At 38.9% G+C, this 21,540-nt stretch overlaps 1 protein-coding gene across 1 annotated transcript in view; it reads right to left on the bottom strand.

Moving 5' to 3' along the window:
• Window positions 1-925: 925 nt before the first annotated feature.
• MCUB (mitochondrial calcium uniporter dominant negative subunit beta) overlaps window positions 926-21,540 on the bottom strand; it is an 89,715-nt gene continuing 69,100 nt past the window's right edge. The window contains 8 exon segments of the mRNA XM_082633138.1: window positions 926-1,093; window positions 1,095-1,123; window positions 2,478-2,594; window positions 3,197-3,400; window positions 5,285-5,445; window positions 16,582-16,686; window positions 20,698-20,868; window positions 21,393-21,468. Of these exon segments, the coding sequence (XP_082489264.1) occupies window positions 1,051-1,093; window positions 1,095-1,123; window positions 2,478-2,594; window positions 3,197-3,400; window positions 5,285-5,445; window positions 16,582-16,686; window positions 20,698-20,868; window positions 21,393-21,468 (906 nt within the window). The 3' untranslated portion in view covers window positions 926-1,050.

Here is a 21,540-nt window from a genome sequence, read left to right on the forward strand (position 1 = left end):
TTAAATACCATGAGTTGTACATATATAAAGATTTATGATCTACTATGAGTAGATGCTTAAATCTTTTCTAGGGACTTCCCTGGTGGCGCAGTGGTTGGGAGTCCGCCTGTCAATGCAGGGGACACGGGTTTGATCCCTGGTCCGGGGAAGATCCCACATGCCACGAAGCAACTAAGCCCATGTGCTGCAACTACTGAGCCTGCTGCGCTCTACAGCCCGTGAGCCACAACTGAAGCCTGTGCACCTAGAGCTCATGCTCCGCAACAAGAGAAGCCACCGCAATGAGAAGCCCGCGCACCGCAATGAAGAGTAGCCCCTGCTCGCCCCAACTAGAGGAAGCCCGCGCACAGCAACAAAGACCCAATGCAGCCAAAAATAAATAATTAATTAATTAAAAGAAAAATCTTTTCTAGCTGTGTGCACTTGGGCAAATTAACCTCTCTGAACCTGTTTCCTTATTATTAAATTGGGATTAAAAACAGCTACCTCCTAGGATTATAGGATTACAAATAATATATATGTGAAGTGCCTAGAACAGTACCTGACAACAAATGATAAACAGTATCTAAGTAAATATTACTTACGATGAAACATTTCAAATGACATTTTATAATAATTTTAACTATATTTAATGATAAAAATCTTGCAACTACTGTGAATTTAAAAAGAAATTAATGACCAGATGATTCTAAATGAAGCCTAAGAATCAAAGTGAAGCCAAGAACACTGACCATTTCACCTCCGCACGGGAATGACACAGGACAGGCTGACAAAGCTTCTTAAATGCTGAACTGTAATAGCAGCAGCTTTGATTTTGACAGACGCATCCAAGCTCCTTCCAGCAGTAAACCTCAACAAGCCGTGAAAATCCACAAACTGAAAATCTCAAATGAGAACATCAAAGAATACCTGTGTTTTGCAAGCATTTTTTTTTATTAACAAGAGATTGAAACAGTCAAATTCAAATGAACTATGGGATGAAAGTTCCAGTTGCTAAGTTGCAAAATGAACACATAATGGAAAAATTAATTGACATTTAAAAATGTAAGATTACTTCTTTTCACCGAATTCCTCTACTTGCATCGCAGATAGAGTGGCGCACCCGTCTCAGGGCTTCAGTAGCCTGTCCATGGGAAGAAGAGGAGGCACTGATCAAAGAGGACCACAAACGTATCAGATTACTGTTCACAAGGAATTCTATACCTTTAACGTCTCCTTAGGTCAATATATAGATCTAAGCTATGAGTGGAAACTGTCTACAATATTTCAATTTATGTGGATCCTTTTGTAAAAGATAAGTTTAGAGTTTCTAGTTCATCCTTATAGTTCTTGTAATGTTAGTTTTCCCCTTTACAGTAGTTTTTCCAGTTTATAAAAAACCATTACTCTGACCTATCAGTTTCCCTTTTTTTCCCTCAACTTTATTACCTTAAAAAAAACAACAACAACTTTACAGTTTGCTACTCTAAATCTTCAATGCCCAGTGCTATAAACTAGTTGAAAGAACATTCCTTAGCCTTCACAGATTGGATCATTTAAATGCAAAAGTATCCACTAAATTAAAAAAAAAAAGGATCATTATATTTTTCCTAAGTAATGATTATATGGAATTTAAACATATTTTTTAAAGGCTCTTTATCTCCAATTTTTGGACTACAAATTCTTGTTACATACTTCCTTTTTTTAAATTTCAGGGATGGGTAGTTTAGAAGTTACGGGTAACAAAAGATATGATGATTACTGGCTATTAAATGATCATGGATTGAGCAGTAAAAGATATTTCTACCAAAACTTTTTTCTTATAAAATTACTAAGAAAAATTTAAAAAGCTAATGAGTCCACTGGGAGGCCAGAGGTAAAAGCTGCCTAGGAAACAGATTATAGGGAAGTGCTCCAGAGCACAGGATCCAAACTTTGAGCTTCATACCTTGGTTTCCCCACTTTCTAACCGTGTATAACCTCTGTTTTCACATCTGAAAGAAGGAAATGATGAAAGGAGGAATACCATATTGATTCTATTTTTAAGGAGAAGAAACTTGTAAAAACCTTTCGAGAGCTTAATAAAATTGTTTATCAGAGTGCTCATCTTCCTAAAATTCTACTTTCTTTTAGTTCTTAATAGTTACAGAATCTGCAATTGAGCTTGATATTGGACTTTGTTCTTTAAAAACACATATTCACTTAGAGATAGATTTCTATTGAAAACTGTTATTTTACTATCTCAAAGTCATTTAAGACATTTTTCCATATACATTTAAAGCTATGCCAATGTAGAATACAGATAACAAGAATAAAACTGTAGGAAATTAGTATCAGGACATGTCAGCTATTTCACTGAACAAAACCACAATACAGAGAAGCCTGTACAGGACCAAGATTTAACCCATGAGGATGAGCCACCGATTGTATTTCCCTGACACTAAATTCTGGCTCCCAAACAAGACCAGCTATAAGATGTGGTATTTGCAATAAGGTACCTTAGCAAGATCTTCTTTTAACTTGTTGTACTGCACCACATCAAAATGCTGTTGCTTTGATTTCTTATGGAAGAAGTGAAGAAACTGCCTACTCTTAATAGCTGAGTAAGTATAATCCTGGAAAAAAAAAAAAAGACAAAAAACCAGAACCGAACATGCTTTAAATGAACATAATACCTCTGCAAGAAACGTGCCTTAGCAACAACAAAGCAAAGGAAGGCAGATGAGTAAAATATGCACAGTGGCCATCAGAGCAAGCATAAGGCAACACAAGTAAAACATTTAGTCTCATCTGCTGCTGCTCCTTTCAAAAGCAAGCAAGCTGGGAAGAGAAATCACACATATAGGGAAAGAAAAGAGAAAAAGGAAAATGCAGATTTTTGGCAAAATAATCACGAGATAAGCAAAAGTTACTGGGTGGCTTGCAATACAAATTCAATTTTATTTATAAACGGGACACAGAGTACACAAATTTGATGTGTTTATCTCAATGGAGGAATTTGTTAACTTGTACTATTTATTTCTCTATAGAGGTTATACACAGTTTCTCTGTGGTATATATAAATCTCCATCCTCTGGAAAACAACAAAATTTAATAGCTGATAAAAACCCAGATAGCAGTAATTCAATAAATAAAAAGGTTTTATTGCTCATTACTTGGATAAGAAATTATTTATAAAAGATGCTATAACTTACCATTTTCTTAACAAACTACTCACCTGTCGAGTGACTATAAAGTATGCCAAAAAGACCATGGAATTTGAAAATGTGATGAAGTATGTAACTGGCTCCATGATATCCCAGGAGTACACCCACCAAGTGAGCCAGGCCATTGCCCCGCCCTGAATGGACAGCAATGCTAATCCAGCCCACAGAAGTCCATTGGTTTTGACTTCTGAGCGAGCTTCAATTCTCGCTTTCATCTGAGGGGAGAAAAAGTGACTGTTAGTTCAGTTTACAGTGCACCAACTTAAAAAAAAAAAACAGAAAAGGAAGAAAAGTAAAGTAATGCACATAAAGTATTACTTTATTTACTTTATTTAAAGAGGTCTGATTTATGAAAAAATAGAATGTATAAAACATATACATTCATGAGTGATCACTTATTTCCAAATCAGTTCATTAATAAACCATTTGTTAAATTATAAAGGCAATACCTGCCCATGGAAAAAAATTTAAATAGTATAGAAGGGTATACAATGAAAAATTCAGAAGTCATCCTCTGAAACCTAACTAAAAATTACATGCCTATCTTCTTTGACTCAGCAGTTTCACTTCTGGGAATTCATCCTACAGGTGCACTTGCACACGTGTGATTCATCATAGGTTCATTCTTAAGAGTAAAAGACCATAAATTATCCAATTTTTCATCAAGGTATCATGCAGCTATAGTGAGGAGGCTCTCTATGTACCAATACGGAGACCTTTCCAGGATCTACTGTTAGTGAAAAAAGGTGAGAAAAGTGTATAACAGCATATACTGTTTCCTGGAAAAGGGAACAAAATAATAATATATTTGCATTTGTTTGCACATAGATAAAGAAAATCTGAAATGATTCACAGGTTCAGGGATATGGTACTGGGAGGACAGTAGGAGGAAAACTTTCCATTGGCCACCTTTTTAGGTTTTTAAATCTTAACACAAGTAAATATCACCAACTTTTTAAAAAGTAAAGAAAAAATTAAAACGTACCATCCAACAAATAAAAAAGTCCCTCTCTCTGGCATCCCCTAAGTATTCTTAGAGGTAATCACTATCAAAAGTTTCTTTTAGGGACTTCCCTGGAGGTCCAGGGGTAAAGAATTAGCCTTCCAATGCAGGGGATGCAGGTTTGATCCCTGGTCAGGGAACTTAGATCCCACATGCTGCGGGGCAACTAAGCCCGTGCGCCACCAACTACTGAGCCCACCTCAACTAGAGAGCACACACGCCACAACTACAGAGCCCAAGTGCTCTGAAGCCCGCGTGCCTCAAGGAAGACCTGACGCAGCCCCCCGCAAAAAAAGTTTCTTTTAACAACAAGGTCCGACTGTATATAGCACAGGGATCTATATTCAATACCCTGTGATAAACCATAATGGAAAAGAATATAAAAAAGAATGTGTGTATATGTATGTATAACTAAATCACTGCTGTACAGCAGAATTTAAAACAACTATACTTTCATAAAACAACAACAAAACAAGTTTCTTCTACCTCTAGAAACTTTTTATTCATACATAAAGATACACATACACCTACCCATTTTTAAAAATCACAAGTGGGATCAGAGGTTTAAAAAATGCATTTTTCCCTTAAATTAAAACAGACTCCTGCCCCTCCTCCCCAGAAATTTTTTTTTTTTCCTCCACCACTGATTAACTTCAGATGTTAGGAAGCCACTGCTAACTTTCCAGCTGTAATTCTGTTGAGCAGAGTGGGAGCCATGGGCCTATTGTCTGAAAAACAAACAGCGGTAGTGCTCCAGCTAGTGCATCCCAGCTCATCTTATACTCAGTTACCAAGATACTATGGCCAATCCATGGAAAGGATGCACGGCACAGAGTTTAAGACAGCAGCCTGGAGTCAGACCACCAGAGTTCAAGTTCTGGCTCTAATAAGTATTAGCTTATATACCTTTGCTGCCTTAGTTTCCTCATCTGAAGAATGAGGACGATAACAATACCAAACTCAGAGGCTCATTGTGAGGATTAAAGGAGAAAACAAGCCTACGTAAAGCGTTCAGAAAAACACTCACATGGAGCCATAATACCAATAAATATTGGGTATTATTTACAAACAGACTCAACAGGTGATGCTTCCGAACCTGTTCGAGGGGCTGCAGCTGTCCCTTCAGGTGGTCAATTTTCTCCAGCAGATGGTGCTCTCTCTTTTTCTGAAACTCTTCTAAATGCAAGGCTGTGAACAGCCTGTGAACCAAGGATTTCATGTTTTCCATCTCAGTAGTGTGCTCACTACTCAGTTTTTCTGAGAAAAGAAGACACAAAGGAAACATAAGGCAGTTAACACATCTTTTCCTCCAGGGTTTGTAACTCTAGGGAACCAAATCTGAGTTCCCCTGGCTGGCCACTTGGACGCTCCCCACTCCTCGGGGGGCATTTGGTACCGGCCTGTATTCCTGTCTCAGGTGATTCCATTCATCTCTCTCTGGAATAATAAATAACCAGACAGTAGGTTTAAAATTCATTACGTTTTTGTCTTTTTTCTTTTGTAATATGACTAGTGCTGTTTTTTTAAAAAAGGAAGAATAATACAGGAAAAGGAAGTATCCATCTACCAGAACCCAGGTGAATACCTCACCTGAGTTTGTAACACATTAGTTACAGGTTCACTTTTATACATGAATTAACCTAAGATCCTTCTTCACCCTCAACTATGTATCCAAAATCATTTTAGGATCCCCCGGGGAGGGAAACTGGTGTACAAACATGTAAACAAAAGTATAATATACATTTGAAAAGCAATTCAAGTGTAAGTTCTTTTCAACAAGGTATAGATCTGAAGGGAGGTTCATACTGACGAAAGGGAATCAGTTTCTGAGCTTTTAACACAGAGTTCTTTTGATTCTGGATTTCTCTCATACTACCACTTCAGTGGATCTACAGATCTACATAAAACTGTGCTGTAATGATGCCTTTCTGAGGGTTATAACTGTTCCCCACCACTGTAAGAGAATTTGAGATAGGGGGACAGAGTGAGGGGAGAGAAGACAGACCTTCCTGCCAGGCAGCAGAAACAACTGCAGATAAGGGAGATTTATGATCCTAGTGCCAGTATTATCCAGCGGTTTTCCAGTCTGTGACAGCAGTTAACCAGTCTGTTACAGACTGAAGTTAAGTTTCCTCTTTCTCCACCCCCTTCTTCAAGACTTTATTGTGGTCTTTAATCCCTTCCACATTCTAGGTTAAAACTCCACAAAGAGGTAGAAACGAGAAGTTCCCTTTTAGCCTTTTGAGATTTGCAGAACAGTCAGAGCCCTTCTGCTGTGATGAAAATGTATGGATACATAAAAGGTCTACATACAGAAAAACGGCAGAGATGGGGCATGATTTTGTCCAAAGCTGTGGAACATAACAAAGATAAACAAAGCTAGACACTAGTTCAAGTGGTAAGGATAGATTTTATTCAGTAACTACTGTACTAGGGAAGGGGATCTGGCATGAACTGAACTCAGTTTCTATTTGTGCAGAGGTGGAGGGGCGTTTTCAGGGAGGGAGGAGAACATCAAGGGGCTTAAGCAGAGTCAGGGAAGTGGAAATTTACAAAAAGTGGGAATGGAAGTTGCTTAATGTGACCAGGCCATTTGGGTCTGTTAACTGGCGCTTGTCCAGAAGAGGAAGATCAAGTAGAACAATGAGGTGCCCAGAAAATGTTTATCTCCACTTATTCCCTCAAATGCTAAATGAGAAGTAGAAGACCTTGCAGAGAGCTGGGAACTCACTGGACATGAAATTTCTATCCCATCATGGATTTTCACTTTCATTTTTCTCAATTTCTTCTATCCTTCTGTCTTTGGGGTTAAATACTGTCCTGATTTTTAAAAAGAATCAAGAATAGAAGAATGTTCATAATTGTTGAAATGATGGATTTGTTTTAATTTCTCTATACTTAATTTGTGTTTGAAAATTTTTAAAAATATTTTTCCTCAAGGGATCTTCAGAGTAATTGCTGATATCAGTGCTGGAGCATGAGATCAGCTGGATCGTCTAGTTATACCAGAAAGTAAGAAAATGCTTAAAATAAAAATGGGGGCAAGTCATAAGGACATGGGAGCCAATGATCTTCAAATTGTACCAGAGGGCTTCCCTGGTGGCGCAGTGGTTGAGAATCTGCCTGCCAATGCAGGGGATATGGGTTCGAGCCCTGGTCTGGGAGGATCCCACATGCCGTGGAGCAACTGGGCCCATGAGCCACAACTACTGAGCCTGAGTATCTGGAGCCTGTGCTCCGCAACAAGAGAGGCCGCGACAGTGAGGCCCGTGCACCGCGATGAAGAGTGGCCCCCGCTTGCCACAACTGGAGAAAGCCCTCGTACAGAAACGAAGACCCAATACAGCCAAAAATAAATATATAAATAAATGAATTTATTTTTTTAAAAAATTGTACCAGATATGGTTAGCAGGAGCCCCTTAAGCTGGCTCCTGTGTCCTTGTGACTTACTCCCATTTTTTGTTAGTATTTCCTTAATTTTTCTTTTATTGAAGTATAGTTGACTTACAATATTATATTAGTTTCAGGTGTACAGCATAGTAATTGAGTATTTTTACATATTATACTCCATTAAAAGTTATTACAAAATAATGGCTATAATTTCCTGTGCTGTATAATATCTCCTTGTTGTTATTTTATACTTTGTATCTCTTAATCCCCTACCCCTATCTTGCCTCTCCCCAGCTGGTAACCACTAGCTTGTTTTCTATACCTGTGAGTCTGTTTCTGTTTTGCTATATACATTCATTTTATTTTTTAGATTCTACACATAAGTGATATCATACAGTATTTGTTTTTGTCTGACTAAGCATAATATTTTCTAGGTCCATCCAGCTTGCTGCAAATGGCAGAATTTCATTCTTTTTTATGGCTGAGTAATATTCTAGTGTGTGTGTGTGTGTGTGTGTGTGTGTGTGTGTGTGTGTACATACCACATCTTCTTAAGCCAATCGTCTGTTGATGGACACTTGGGTTAACTACTGTAAACAGTGTTGCTATGAACACTGGGGTGCATGTATCTTTTCAAATTAGTGTTTTCATTTTTTTCTATATGCATACCAGGATTGGAATTGCTGGATCACATGGTAGTCCTATTTCTAGTTTTTTTGAGGAACCTCCACACTGTTTTCCATACTGGCTGCACTGATTTACATTCCCACCAGCAGTGTGCAAGGGTTTCCTTTTCTCCGCATCCTCACCAACATTTGTTATTTGTGGACGTTTCGATGATAGCTACTCTAACAGTTGTGAGGTGATATCTCATTGTTTTGATTTGCATCTCTCTAATAATTAGCGATGCTGAACATCTTTTCATGGGCCTGTTAGCTATCTGTATGTCTTCTTTGGAAAAATGTCTATTCAGGTCTTCCGCCCAGTTTCCATTTGCATGAAATATCTTTTTCCATCCCCTCGTTTTCAGTCTGTGTATGTCTTTAGCTCTGAAGTGAGTCTCTTGTAGGCCAGCATACAGAAGTTTCTGGTTTTTTTATCCAATCAGCTGCCCCTATGTCTTTTTTTAATTTTTTTTTAATTTTTATTTTTTTTGCGGTACGTGGGCCCCTCACCGCTGTGGCCTCTCTCGTTGCAGAGCACAGGCTCCAGACGCGCAGGCCCAGCGGCCATGGCCCACGGGCCCAGCCGCTCCGTGGCACGTGGGACCCTCCCAGACCGGGGCATGAACCCGTGTCCCCTGCATCAGCAGGTGGACCCCCAAACACTGCGCTACCAGGGAAGCCCCCCTATGTCTTTTGAGTGGAGCATTTAGTCCACTGACATTTAAAGTAATTATTGATATGTATGTACTTATTGCCATTTTATTAACTTTTTTTAGTTGTTTTCGTAGTTCTTCTGTTTTATTTTCTGTATCTAAATCACCTCCCCCCACCACCTCTCGCCATCCCCTTGGCATCTACTGATGATTCCTGTCTGAATTTGGCTGCAATATAATGATTTTTGAACTACAACAGCCCTCCTCCCATATTTACCAGTCAGAACTTGGCATTCCAACTAAAAACATGAACCTTCCCTTATTTACTGATTTATGTATCTCACCATCTATTCATTAAGGCATAGACTCAGTATTACTTTATCTTAACCCCGATAGTCCACAACCACAGCTTACTGAGAGCAGAAACCTCTGGAGCCAATACTGATAGGAACACTAAACTATAATCTTTGAATTGCTGAAGGCTCAGTGCTGACTAGTTTGAGAAATAAAAACAGTCACACATTCATGAGTTTTACCTCCAGGAGTTCCACCAGGTTCTCACAGTGAAGGTCAGAGATCAGAGAAAAATATCTCCCTGCTTCCAGCAGAGAAAGAAGAAAAGTAACCATTTTGAAACAGTCCTGAGCATTATTTTCTCCATACCAAGGAAATTACAGTTGACCCTCAAACAATATGGGGGATAGGGGCACCAACCCCACATGCAGTCAAAAATCCATGTATAACTTTATAGTTGGCCCTGTGTATTCATGATTCCATGGACTAAACCAACTGTGGACCACTTAGTACTGCAGTGTTTATTGAAACAAATCTGCACGTAAAGTGGACCCATGCAGTTCAAACCTATGTTGTTCAAGGGTTAACTGTACTTTACCAGAACCTAGTCTGGCCTGGAGAAAGGGCAATTAGCCAACTCCAGGCCCCTCTAGCCTTCCTGTCTCATATAGGGGAGGGAAAAAATGGCTAAGAAACTCTTCTGAAGGTTACAGCACAGTAATCCTGGCCCAATAAAATCCTTGAGATTTAATCATAAAATTATAGAATGCTTCTCCCCCCCAAAACCTTAACACCACATCAACAGGGCTCCAGTTCTGTGCAAGACACAGACTCTATTCAAGAAAGAATTTCTAGGGAAACTCAACTACAACAGTGTAGAGAAACAGGGACACTAGAAAAAACTGAAGCCTCTGATACCTACAGCTATAGCAAACAGTAAACAGCTGAGCTCCTGGTCAGATACACATAAAACCTCAAACTAAAGACCTACTTGCTTCAGTTTCTATTTTTAATAATATCATGTCTAGCTTTCAACAAAAAATTACAAGGCAAGAAAAAAACAATCTAAAGAGACATAGCAAGCATCAGAATCAGAATCTGATATGGCAGAGATTTTGGAATTTTCAGACCAGGAAATTAAGACAAATATGATTAATATGGTAAGGACTGTGATGGAAAAAGTTGATAACATGCAAGAACAGATGAGTAATGTAAACAGAGAGATGAACATTGTAACAAAGAATCAAAAAGAATTGCCAGAAATCAAAAACACTTTAATAGAAAGGAAGAATGCCTTTGACAGGCTCACCAGTAAACTAGACACAGAGGGGGAAAGAATCAGTCAGGCTGATCATGGTGATACCCACATCCAAAGACAAAAGAGAAGCTGCAATGAGATGGGAGGAGAGGTGCAATCACAATCAGATCAAATCCCATAACTGCTGGTGGGTGACTCACAAACTGGAGAACACTTATACCACAGAAGTCCACCCACTGGAGTGAAGATTCTGAGCCCCACATCAGGCTTCCCAACCTGACGGTCAGGCAACAGGGGGAAGAATTTCTAGAGAATCAGACTTTGAAGGCTAGCAGGATTTGATTGCAGGACTTTGACAGGACTGGGGAAAACAAAGACTCCACTCTTGGAGTCCACTGCTGCGGAACAGAATAAATAAAAAAGAATGAAAAGAAATGAAGACAGCCTAAGAGACTTCTGGGACAGCATTAAATGCAAAAACATTCGAATTATACAGGTCCCAGAAGGAGAAGAGAGAAAGAAAGGACCCGAGAAAATATCTGAAGAGATTATAGTCGAAAACTTCCCTAACATGGGAAAGGAAATAGCCACCCAAATCCAGGAAGCGCAGTGAGTCCCATACAGGATAAACCCAAGGAGAAACACGCCAAGACACATAGTAATCAAATTGGCAAAAATTAAAGACAAACAAAAATTCTTGAAGGCAGCAAGGGAAAAAAGACAAATAACATACAAAAGAAATCCCATAAGGTTAACAGCTGATTTCTCAGCACAAACTCTACAAGCCAGAAGGGAGTGGCATGACATATTTAAAGTGATGAAAGGGGAGAAACTACAATCAAGATTACTCTACCCAGCAAGGATCTCATTCAGATTCAATGGAGAAATCAAAAGCTTTACAGACAAGCAAAAGCTAAGAGAATTCAGCACCACCAAATGAGCACTACAACAAATGCTAAAGGAACTACTCTAAGTGGGAAACACAAGAGAAGGACCTACAAGACAAACCCAAAACAATTAAGAAAATGGTCATAGGAACATACATATCAATAATTACCTTAAACATGAATGGATTAAATGCTCCAACCAAAAGACACAGGCTCACTGAATGGATACAAAAACAAGATCCATATATAGGCTGTCTAAAACAGACCCACTTCAGACCTACGGACACATAGAGACTGAAAGTGAGGGGGTGGAAAAAGATATTCCATGCAAATGGAAATCTAAAGAAAGCTGGAGTAGCAATACTCATATCAGATAAAATGGACTTTAAAATAAAGAATGTTACAAGAGACAAGGAAGGACACTAGATAATGATCAAGGGATTAATCCAAGAAGAAGATATAACAATTGTAAATATATATGCACCCAACATAGGAGCACCTCAATACATAAAGTAACTGCTAACAGCTATAAGAGAGGATAACAAAAGTAACACAATAATATTGGGGGACTTTAACACCTCACTTACACCAATGGACAGATCATCCAAACAGAAAATTAATAAGGAAACACAAGCTTTAAATGACACAATAGACCAGATAGATTTAATTGAGATTTACAGGACATTCCATCCAGAAACAGCAGATTACACTTTCTTCTCAAGTGCGCATGGAACATTCTCCAGGATAGATCACACCTTGGGTCACAAATCAAGCCTCAGTAAATTTAAGAAAACTGAAATCATATCAGGCATCTTTTCTGACCACAACACTATGAGTTAGAAATCAATTACAGGGAAAAAACGTCAAAACACAAACAACATGGAGGCTAAACAATATGTTACTAAATAACCAAGAGATCACTGAAGAAATCAAAGAGGAAATCAAAAAATACCTAGAGAAAATGACAATGAAATACGATGATCCAAAACCTATGGGATGCAGCAAAAGCAGTACTAAGAGGGAAGTTTATAGCAGTACAATCCTACCTCAAGAGACAACAAACATCTCAAATAAACAACCTAACTTTAGACCTAAACGAACTAGAGAAAGAAGAACAAACAAAACCCAAAGTTAGCAGAAGGAAAGAAATCATAAAGATCAGAGCAGAAATAAATGAAATAGAAACAAAGAAGACAATAGCAAAGATCAATAAAACTAAAAGCTGGTTCTTTGAGAAGATAAACAAAATTGATAAACCTTTAGCCAGACTTATCAAGAAAAAGAGGGAGAGGACTCAAATCAATAAAATTAGAAATGAAAAAGAAGTTACAACAGACACCACAGAAATACAAAGTATCCTAAGAGACTACCACAAGTAACTCTATGCCAATGAAATGGACAATCTGGAAGAAATGGACAAATTCTTAGAAAAGTATAACCTTCCAAGAATGAACCAGGAAGAAATAGAAAATATGAACAGACCAATCACAAGTAATGAAATTGAAACTGTGATTAAAAGTCTTCCAACAAACAAAAGTCCAGGACCAGATGGCTTCACAGGTGAATTCTATCAAACATATAGAGAAAAGCTAACACCCATTCTTCTCAAACTCTTCCAAAAAATTCCAGAGGAAGGAATACTCCAAAACGCCTTCTATGAGACCACCATCACCCTGATAACAAAACCAGACAAAGATACTACAAAAAAAGAAAATTACAGACCAATATCACTGATGAATATAGATGCAAAAATCCTCAACAAAATAGGAGCAAACAGAATCCAACAACACATTAAAAGGATTACACACCATGATCAAGTGGGATTTATCCCAGGGATGCAAGGATTCTTCAATATATGTAAATCAATCAATGTGATACACCATATTAACAAACTGAAAAATAAAAACCATATGATCAGCTCAATAGATGCAGAAAAAGCTTCTGACAAAATTCAACACCAATTTATGATAAAAACTCTCCAGAAAGTGTGCATAGAGGGAAACTGTCTCAACATAATAAAGGCCATATATGACAAACCCACAGCAAACATCATTCTCAATGGTGAAAAACTGAAAGCATTTCCTCTAAGATCAGGAACAAGACAAGGATGTCCACTCTCACCACTATTATTCAACATAGTTTTGGAAGTCCTAGCCACAGCAATCAGAGAAGAAAAAGAAATAAAAGGAATACAAATTGGAAGAGAAGAAGTAAAACTGTCACTGTCTGCAGATGACATTATACTATACATAGAGAATCCTAAAGATACCACCAGAAAACTACTAGAGCTAATCAATGAATCTGGTAAAGTTGCAGGATATAACATTAATGCACAGAAATCTCTTGCATTCCTATACACTAATGATGAAAAATCTGAAAGAGAAATTAAGGAAACACTCCCATTTACCACTGCAACAAAAAGAATAAAATACCTAGGAATAAACCTACCTAGGGTGACAAAAGACCTCCATGAAGAAAACTATAAGATACTGATGAAAGAAATTAAAGATGATACCAACAGATGGAGAGATATACCATGTTCTTGGATTGGAAGAATCAACACTGTGAAACTGACTATACTACCCAAAGCAATCTACAGATTCAATGCAATCGCTATCAAATTACCAATGGCATTTTTTTTACAGCATTAGAACAAAAAATCTTAAAATTTCTATGGAGACACAAAAGACCCCAAATAGCCAAAGCAGTATTGAGGGAAAAAAACGGAGCTGGAGGAATCAGAGTCCCTGACTTCAGTCTATACTACAAAGCTACAGTAATCAAGACAATATGGTACTGGCAGAAAAACAGAAATACAGATCAATTGAACAAGATAGAAAGCCCAGAGAGAAACCCACGCACCTATGGTCAACTAATCTATGACAAAGGAGGCAAGGAATTACAATGGAGAAAAGACAGTCTCTTCAATATGTCGTGCTGCAAAAACTGGACAGCTACATGTAAAAGAATGAAATTAGAACACTCCCTAACACCATACCAAAAATAAACTCAAAATGGATGAGACATACATGTAAGACCGGACACTATAAAACTCTTAGAGGAAAACATAGGAAGAACACTCTGACATAAATCACAGCAAGATCTTTTTTGATCCACCTCCTAGAGTAATGGAAATAAAAACAAAAATAAACAAATGGGACCTAATGAAACTTAAAAGCTTTTGCAAAGCAAAGGAAACTACAAACAAGACAAAAAGGCAATCCACAGAATGGGAGAAAATATTTGCAAACGAATCAATGAACAAAGGATTAATCTCCCAAATATATAAACAGCTCATGCAGCTCAATATTAAAAAAACAAACAACTCAGTACAAAAATGGGCAGAAGTCCTAAATAGACATTTCTCCAAAGAAGACATACAGATGGCCAAGAGGCACATGAAAAGCTGCTCAACACCACTAATGATTAGAGAAATGCAAATCAAAACTACAATGAGGTATCACCTCACATCAGTTAGAATGGGCATCTCCAGAAAATCTACAAACAACAAATGCTGAAGAGGGTGTGGAGAAAAGGGAACCCTCTTGCACTGTTGGTGGGAATGTAAATTGATACAGCCACTATGGAGAACAGTATGGAGATTCCGTAAAAAACTAAAAAGAGAATTACCATATGACCCAGCAATCCCACTACTGGGCATATACCCAGAGAAAACCATAATTCAAAAAGACACATGCACCCCAATGTTCACTGCAGCACTATTTACAATAGCCAGGTCATGGAAGCAACCTAAATGCCCATCGACAGACGAATGGATAAAGAAGATGTGGTACATATATACAATGGAATATTACTCAGCATAAAAAGGAATGATATTGGGTCATTTGTAGAGACGTGGATGAATCTAGAGACCATCATACAGAGTGAAGTAAGTCAGAAAGAGAAAAGCAAATATCGTATATTAATGCATATATGTGGAATCTAGAAAAATGGTACAGATGAACTGGTTTGCAGGGCAGAAATTGAGACACAGATTAGAGAACAAACGTATGGACACCAAGTGGGGAAGTGGCCGGGCGGGGGATGGTGGTGGTGGGATGAATTGGGAGATTGGTATTGACATATATACACTAATATGTATAAAATGGATAACTAATAAGAACCTGCTGTATAAAAAAATAAATAAAATTAAATTTAAAAATTTTTTTAAAAAGATAAAAATGGAACGTTTTCATTATGTTTCAGTGGAGAATCACATGTGGAAATATGGTCAAGAAGGTTTTTTTCGCTTAACTTATGTGGAACCCAAACATCAAAGCGATTAACGTAACCAAGATGGTGCAGATGATTTTCAACGCTTGATTCGGATATTTTGAGTATGTCAGCTATCTCCCGAGTGGTATAACGTTGACTGTCCTCAATTATTGTTTCAATTTGATCGCTATCAACTTCAACTGGTCTACCCAACCATGGAGCATTGTCCAGAGAGATATCTCCAGCATGAAACTTCACAAACCACTTTTGACACGTTCGATCAGTCACAGCACCTTCTCCATACACTGCACACATCTTTTTTTGCGTTTCAGTTGCGTTTTTACCTTTCTTGAAATAATAAAGCATAATATGCTGAAAATGTTGCTTTTTTCCTTCCATCTTCCATATTAAAATTCACCAATTTTGATATCTTTTTTTAAATGCATGCTGATATGACAGCTGTCACAATACAATCTAACAAAATTGTTTTGAATGAATGAGAGACAGCTAAGTGCTACTAGAGTCATCGAACAGAAAAAAACCGAACGTTTTGGCCCAGCCAACAGAAAATGTTTCAATCCAGAGCTTGATAGTGGGGGAGACTGTGGGGAAGGGGTGGAGCTCATGGGAACTCTGTGCTCTCTGCTCCACCACGCTGTGAACCTGAAACTGCCCTAGAAAAAAGAAAACCTACTTAAAAATAAAATAAAAGTTAAGAGCTGTACAACGGTATACGCTTGAGTCCCTGATTTTCAGGTCGACTTCTTCTTAACCCAGTAATGTCAGATTAAGCATTCAAGATCCTAAAATGAAGCCTTAAAAGTCTAAAAAGAGTATATGAGACTAAAAGCCCTGACAGACTACTTCTACCAATCATTTCTACCATTGCTAGAAAAGCTTAAACATTGGCTCTCCAAAGCCTTCTTGGTCATTTGGTTAACTAAAACAAATTCTTAGGATAAGCCTGCTCCCTGAAAAAGGCCCACAGCGAAAGGGAAGTGTTAAGATACTTGCATAGCCGTGTTTCTTACCTTTCTTAGGGCACTGTACATGGTATGTGATTTTATTAATGACAAGTCTAAAATCATTCATTAGCAAGATTTCCATCAAGGTTGAAGCTGCAATTTCACTGCCATCTGAAAATGCAAAAATAAGTCCTTGTTTTACAATAGTAAGAACCATGTTTCAACATATGGAAAAACACTTGCTAATCCAGGTCTCTACAATACAGTAGTGGACATATGTCTGTTCCGTGGTGGGGGCTTTCGCATACCCGATACTGTTTCCACCGGGAGGGAATCCTCTCTTGCTGCTCTACTGCCCATTACAGTGGACCAAGAAGAACAGGCAGGCACCCCGTCTCCCACTTTGTCGGCGGCGCTGGGACCCAGGCTGACGTCCCTCGTGAGACTGTACCTGCAGACGGTCATGCAAGGCCAGAGCAGTGCAGGTGGCGGCAGAGGGGCTGTGGGTGTCGGCAGCAAAGCCCATCAGGCCGTTCCCAGCCTAACCTCTCTACTCATGTCCTTCTTCGGCTCCTGCCCTCTTCTTCTTCTCTTTCTTCTTCTTTTTTAAAATTTATTTATTTTTGGCTGCGCTGGGTCTTCGTTGCTGCAGGCCGGCTTTCTCTAGTTGCAGCGAGCGGGGGCTACTCTTCGTTGCGGTGCGTGGGCTTCTCATTGTCATGGCTTCTCTTGTTGCGGAGCACGGACTCTAGGCGCGTGGGCTTCAGTAGCTGTGGCACGTGGGCTCAGTAGTTGTGGTTTACGGGCTCTAGAGTGCGGGCTCAGTAGTTGTGGGGCACGGGCTTAGTTGCTCTGCGGCATGTGGGATCTTCCCGGACCGGGGCTCGAATCTGCGTCCCCTGCATTGGCAGGCGGATTCCTAACCGCTGCGCCGCCAGGGGAACCCTCCTGCCCTCTTCTGGGCCTGGCTTTCTGTCAGTTCCAGTCAGAGAGCCTGCTGACACACACCCCTGTTTAGCCAGAGCTAATTTCGGCGGCTTGCAGCCTAACACCTAACCGCTCTGTGGAGGCATGCGGGCAGGAACATTTGTGGAAGCCCGCCTCTCTCTTACTTTTAGCCGCTAAGCGGGACTGATGTGCACTGACTGAAACTTGGTAGCACCGCAACCACCGCCACACAGGGCTCCCTCCCTTTCTAGCCGAGCAAAGACGACAAGAGGCAAAACTGCAAGTGGCTGGGGTGGCAGGGAGAGCAACAAACATAGCTGAACCGAAGGAATAAATCTGCACTTGTGCAGTGTATTTCCTAGAGGTGGAGAGATTGTGATTTCAAATATCCCAGGAACAGTTCAGAAAAAAAAAAAAAATCTCTAGGAGAATGTCAGAGTCAGCGTGCTTTGCACAGCTTCTTATATAGCCCAGCTTTTGCTGCTATATTTTTGAACTTCCATGTAACCCAGGTGTTAAGATTCAAACTCACTGAACAATAAGCAAAAAACTGGCGCTGGTAGGGGCTTCTCTATCATTCTTCTTTCGGAACGGTCTACATATAATTATGTGATATAGAGTCCAGGATGCATGTTTTCGCCTGGCCTGGCATCGCTTGGCTGCATTCAACCGGATATGCATGACAACAGTAATACTGCTAGTAAAATCAGGAAGAACCTGCTTGCCTGCCTCCTGTCTGGCGCTCAGCAGTTCTTCTGTTCCAGAGGCAGCAAGTCAAGTCGGCACCTGGGGCTGTTCCTAGAATTTGGCTGTTTGGGTTCCTGTTCATCAGCTGGGGTGAGATCATCTTCCCAGGAATTGCCAAATAACTCAGCCCACACTGTGGGCAAAACTGTGACAAGCTTAGAACACTCTTTTCAAGCCCAAATTAAATGCAGGCAAATTCCACCCACAGAGCCTCTTTTTAAAAAGATCAGCGACACACCAAATCCTTTTATCTGACTTTGCAAGTGTCATTTAAAAATTTACATTTAAATGACTTCACACCTGCTCCTTAAAATATTATTATAAAAAGAAATCAACTGAGTATGATTTCTCAGTTGAAGTACTACATTATCCTTTATGCTATTATAGGAACAGCAAGAGATTGATGTGAAACACTTTTAAGGAGGTAACGATACAGTGATGAATTTTTCACCTATGCTTGGGCAAGTACTGATATGAACCCCAACACAGCGTTTTCACTCAGTCCAAAGAGCCCCTTTAGTCTATGATTTCTAGGGGTTTTCTCTGTGTTTTATGTTTCAAAGCTACTCAAATTATTTTTTAGAAACAAGCAGGGTACACATCAATGTTTTAACCTAATTTCAGGCAAGCACTGTGCTCAGTGCCCTTCTGAGTTCTGGGTTTGCACTTGCCTGCTCTGAGGAAGGCAGGCCCTGACCTGCAGGGAAGGCCCAGGGGGTTCAGTGTTCCTGTGACTGGGGGGTGGGGGGGGAATGTCGGTCCAGTCAGGGATGAAGTATTAGGCCACTGTGGTCACAGGACTAAAACCTTCTTTCTCTGATCCTGGTTTTAGCAGGAAGAAACTCCCCTTCTGGTTGAATCCAAAGTCCTTACAATAACCTACAACAAGGCTTTCCCTAACCTGCCCTTCCCCTCCTACTTGGACCCAGCTCCCTCCCTTTTCAGTTGAGGGTGGAGTTAGCTCCCACCTCAGGGCCTCTGCCTGGAGAGCCCTTCTCCCATCTACATCTTCTCTCATCTCTTCCGGGTCTCCACCCAAATGTGACCTGAGTGAGCACCTCCCACCAACACACCCAACTCCCACCCCCCATCACTCTGCTTTATTTTTTACTGTAACACTAATTATCTAACATATTATATATTTTATTTCTTTACCTTGTTTCTTTCTCCTCTTAAAATGTAAGCTCCCTAAGAACAGGAGTTTTAATCTCTATTGTTCTTTGCTCTATCTCTAGTATCTAGGATAGTGCCTGGCATATGTTAGTATAAAAAAATTAATACACAGAAACCTCAATTAAATAGAGTCCAGAGACCAGAAGGGGGAGCTCTCACACCCTGTGAGGACAGCAGAGCCCAACAGGAAGAAGACTCCTCTTCTTTCCCAGCAAGGACTCAGCCAACGAAAAGCCATGGACTGTTTGTTTACTATAGCCCTACTCACTTCCTTTTCCTCTATAAAAGCGGTCTCCTTCCCTTGTCCTGCAAGTCCTCACATGTGGCTCACCATGGTTGCAGACCCTGAATTGCAATTCTCTGCTGATCTGCAATAAATCCATCTTTGCTGGAGAAATACCTGGCAGTCTCTTTGTTTCAGGTCAACATTTGTTAGGTGCTCAATATTTGTTGAGTAAATAAATTCTTTAATCTCTATTTTTCCAACTTCCATGTCTACCTCTTAATTGGTTCTGAACTTGGATAGGGAAGAAGAATGTTAATTTCCTTTTCAAAACTGCAATAGTAATCATTAACTTTTAAATAAGTTTATTCTAAATATGTAATACTACAATAAAATGACAGTGAAAATTTATTCACTTATTTATATTTATAGTAGCCTCTGTATATTGGACTGGGGTAAAGAATTCTTTGTTCTCTTTTAGGGGCAGGAGGACCTCCTTTTATATCCTCAGACCATGAAAACATAAAAGCTATATCCTAAATTTTAAATGTCTATGTGATTAACCACCTCTGCTGGTATTAAACTATATATATATATATATATATATATATATATGTATGTACACACACACACACACACACACACACACATATACTTTCCTGAGAACTAATTTGTCAAAAAACACGCTAGACCATAATTGCTTTATAACAAAGGTTAATGAACTATTTGTGTATCTTAGTTATTCACTGGCTATTTCAATCATTGAGGCTGCATTTCATTTTCTAATTATTCAAATTTCTTACAGAAAATTAGACACTAATGACTGTGTCATTAAAATTTTCTCAGAGAAAAATCTGGGGGCTAAGTTTATGAAATAAGTAACCAAAACATGCATTAAACTTATTCCATTTCTTTTTTATTCAATAGGGTTAATTTTTTTTATATTACTGCATGTTCAAAAGTGAAGGACTCAGTAACTGCCAACCATTTATTATATAATGAATTAAAGAATCAATTTTCTAGAAAAGTAAAGAACCAAAACAAAGGTTCAGAAGAAGAGAAAGACAAAGTTGAAGAAAACATATATATACCTGCTGTGAAGATGGCAGCCGTTTTGATACCTTTATCTTCATTTTGTAGGTCTTGAAGGAATGAACCAACTGTTGATAACATTGGTTTGACTGCAAATTGACAGCGCTCTTTTCTGGATGGCAAAGTAAGTGTTATCAAGGGAAGGCCATGTTTATAATTAATTGTGATTTCTGTTAAGAAAAAAAGAGATGGTAATAGAGGATGGATAAAATTTTCCTTTAAAAATAACTTTTTAAATTATTATTAAAAGATTATTAACTATAAAAATCCGAGAAGGGATGCCTAAATATAGAATTCATAACCCTCTGAATGCCTATAATAATTTACATCATGCCTACAGTGCCTTCATTATTCTAGTTTACATATTCCCCACCATTCTATAACATTTTATTAAGCATGTATCACACTTTATTATAATTATCTGCTTAGAGTCTTCCCAGGTAAAAATTTATTGAGGGCAGAAACTGCTTCTAAGTCATCTGTAATGTAACTCCTTTGATTGTTGGAGTGGGAGTTTGCCAAAAGACATCAGAGATCTTATGGAAGCAGAAAAGGAAGGAACTGAACTCTGAGGGGGGGTGGGAGGGGCAATACAAGAAAAGTCTGTTTTGCTTAAAACTCACACTTCTCACTTTATTTGGAAGACTGGATATAAATTAGCATGGGGAATCAAAGAAGTGATAAGAAAACTTACCGTCAGATGGCACCACTGTACTATAAAGATTTGATTGATAGAATTTCAGATTTCCACACAGTTTCACACACAAAACCTGTAAGAAAAAAAATGATTTTTTTTCTTTTAGGAAAAGTGGGAAAGCTGAAATAAGTGTCTGTACTTGAAG

Source organism: Mesoplodon mirus (assembly GCF_964341445.2).
Source record: "Mesoplodon mirus genome assembly, chromosome: 2".
NCBI lineage: Eukaryota > Metazoa > Chordata > Mammalia > Artiodactyla > Ziphiidae > Mesoplodon > Mesoplodon mirus.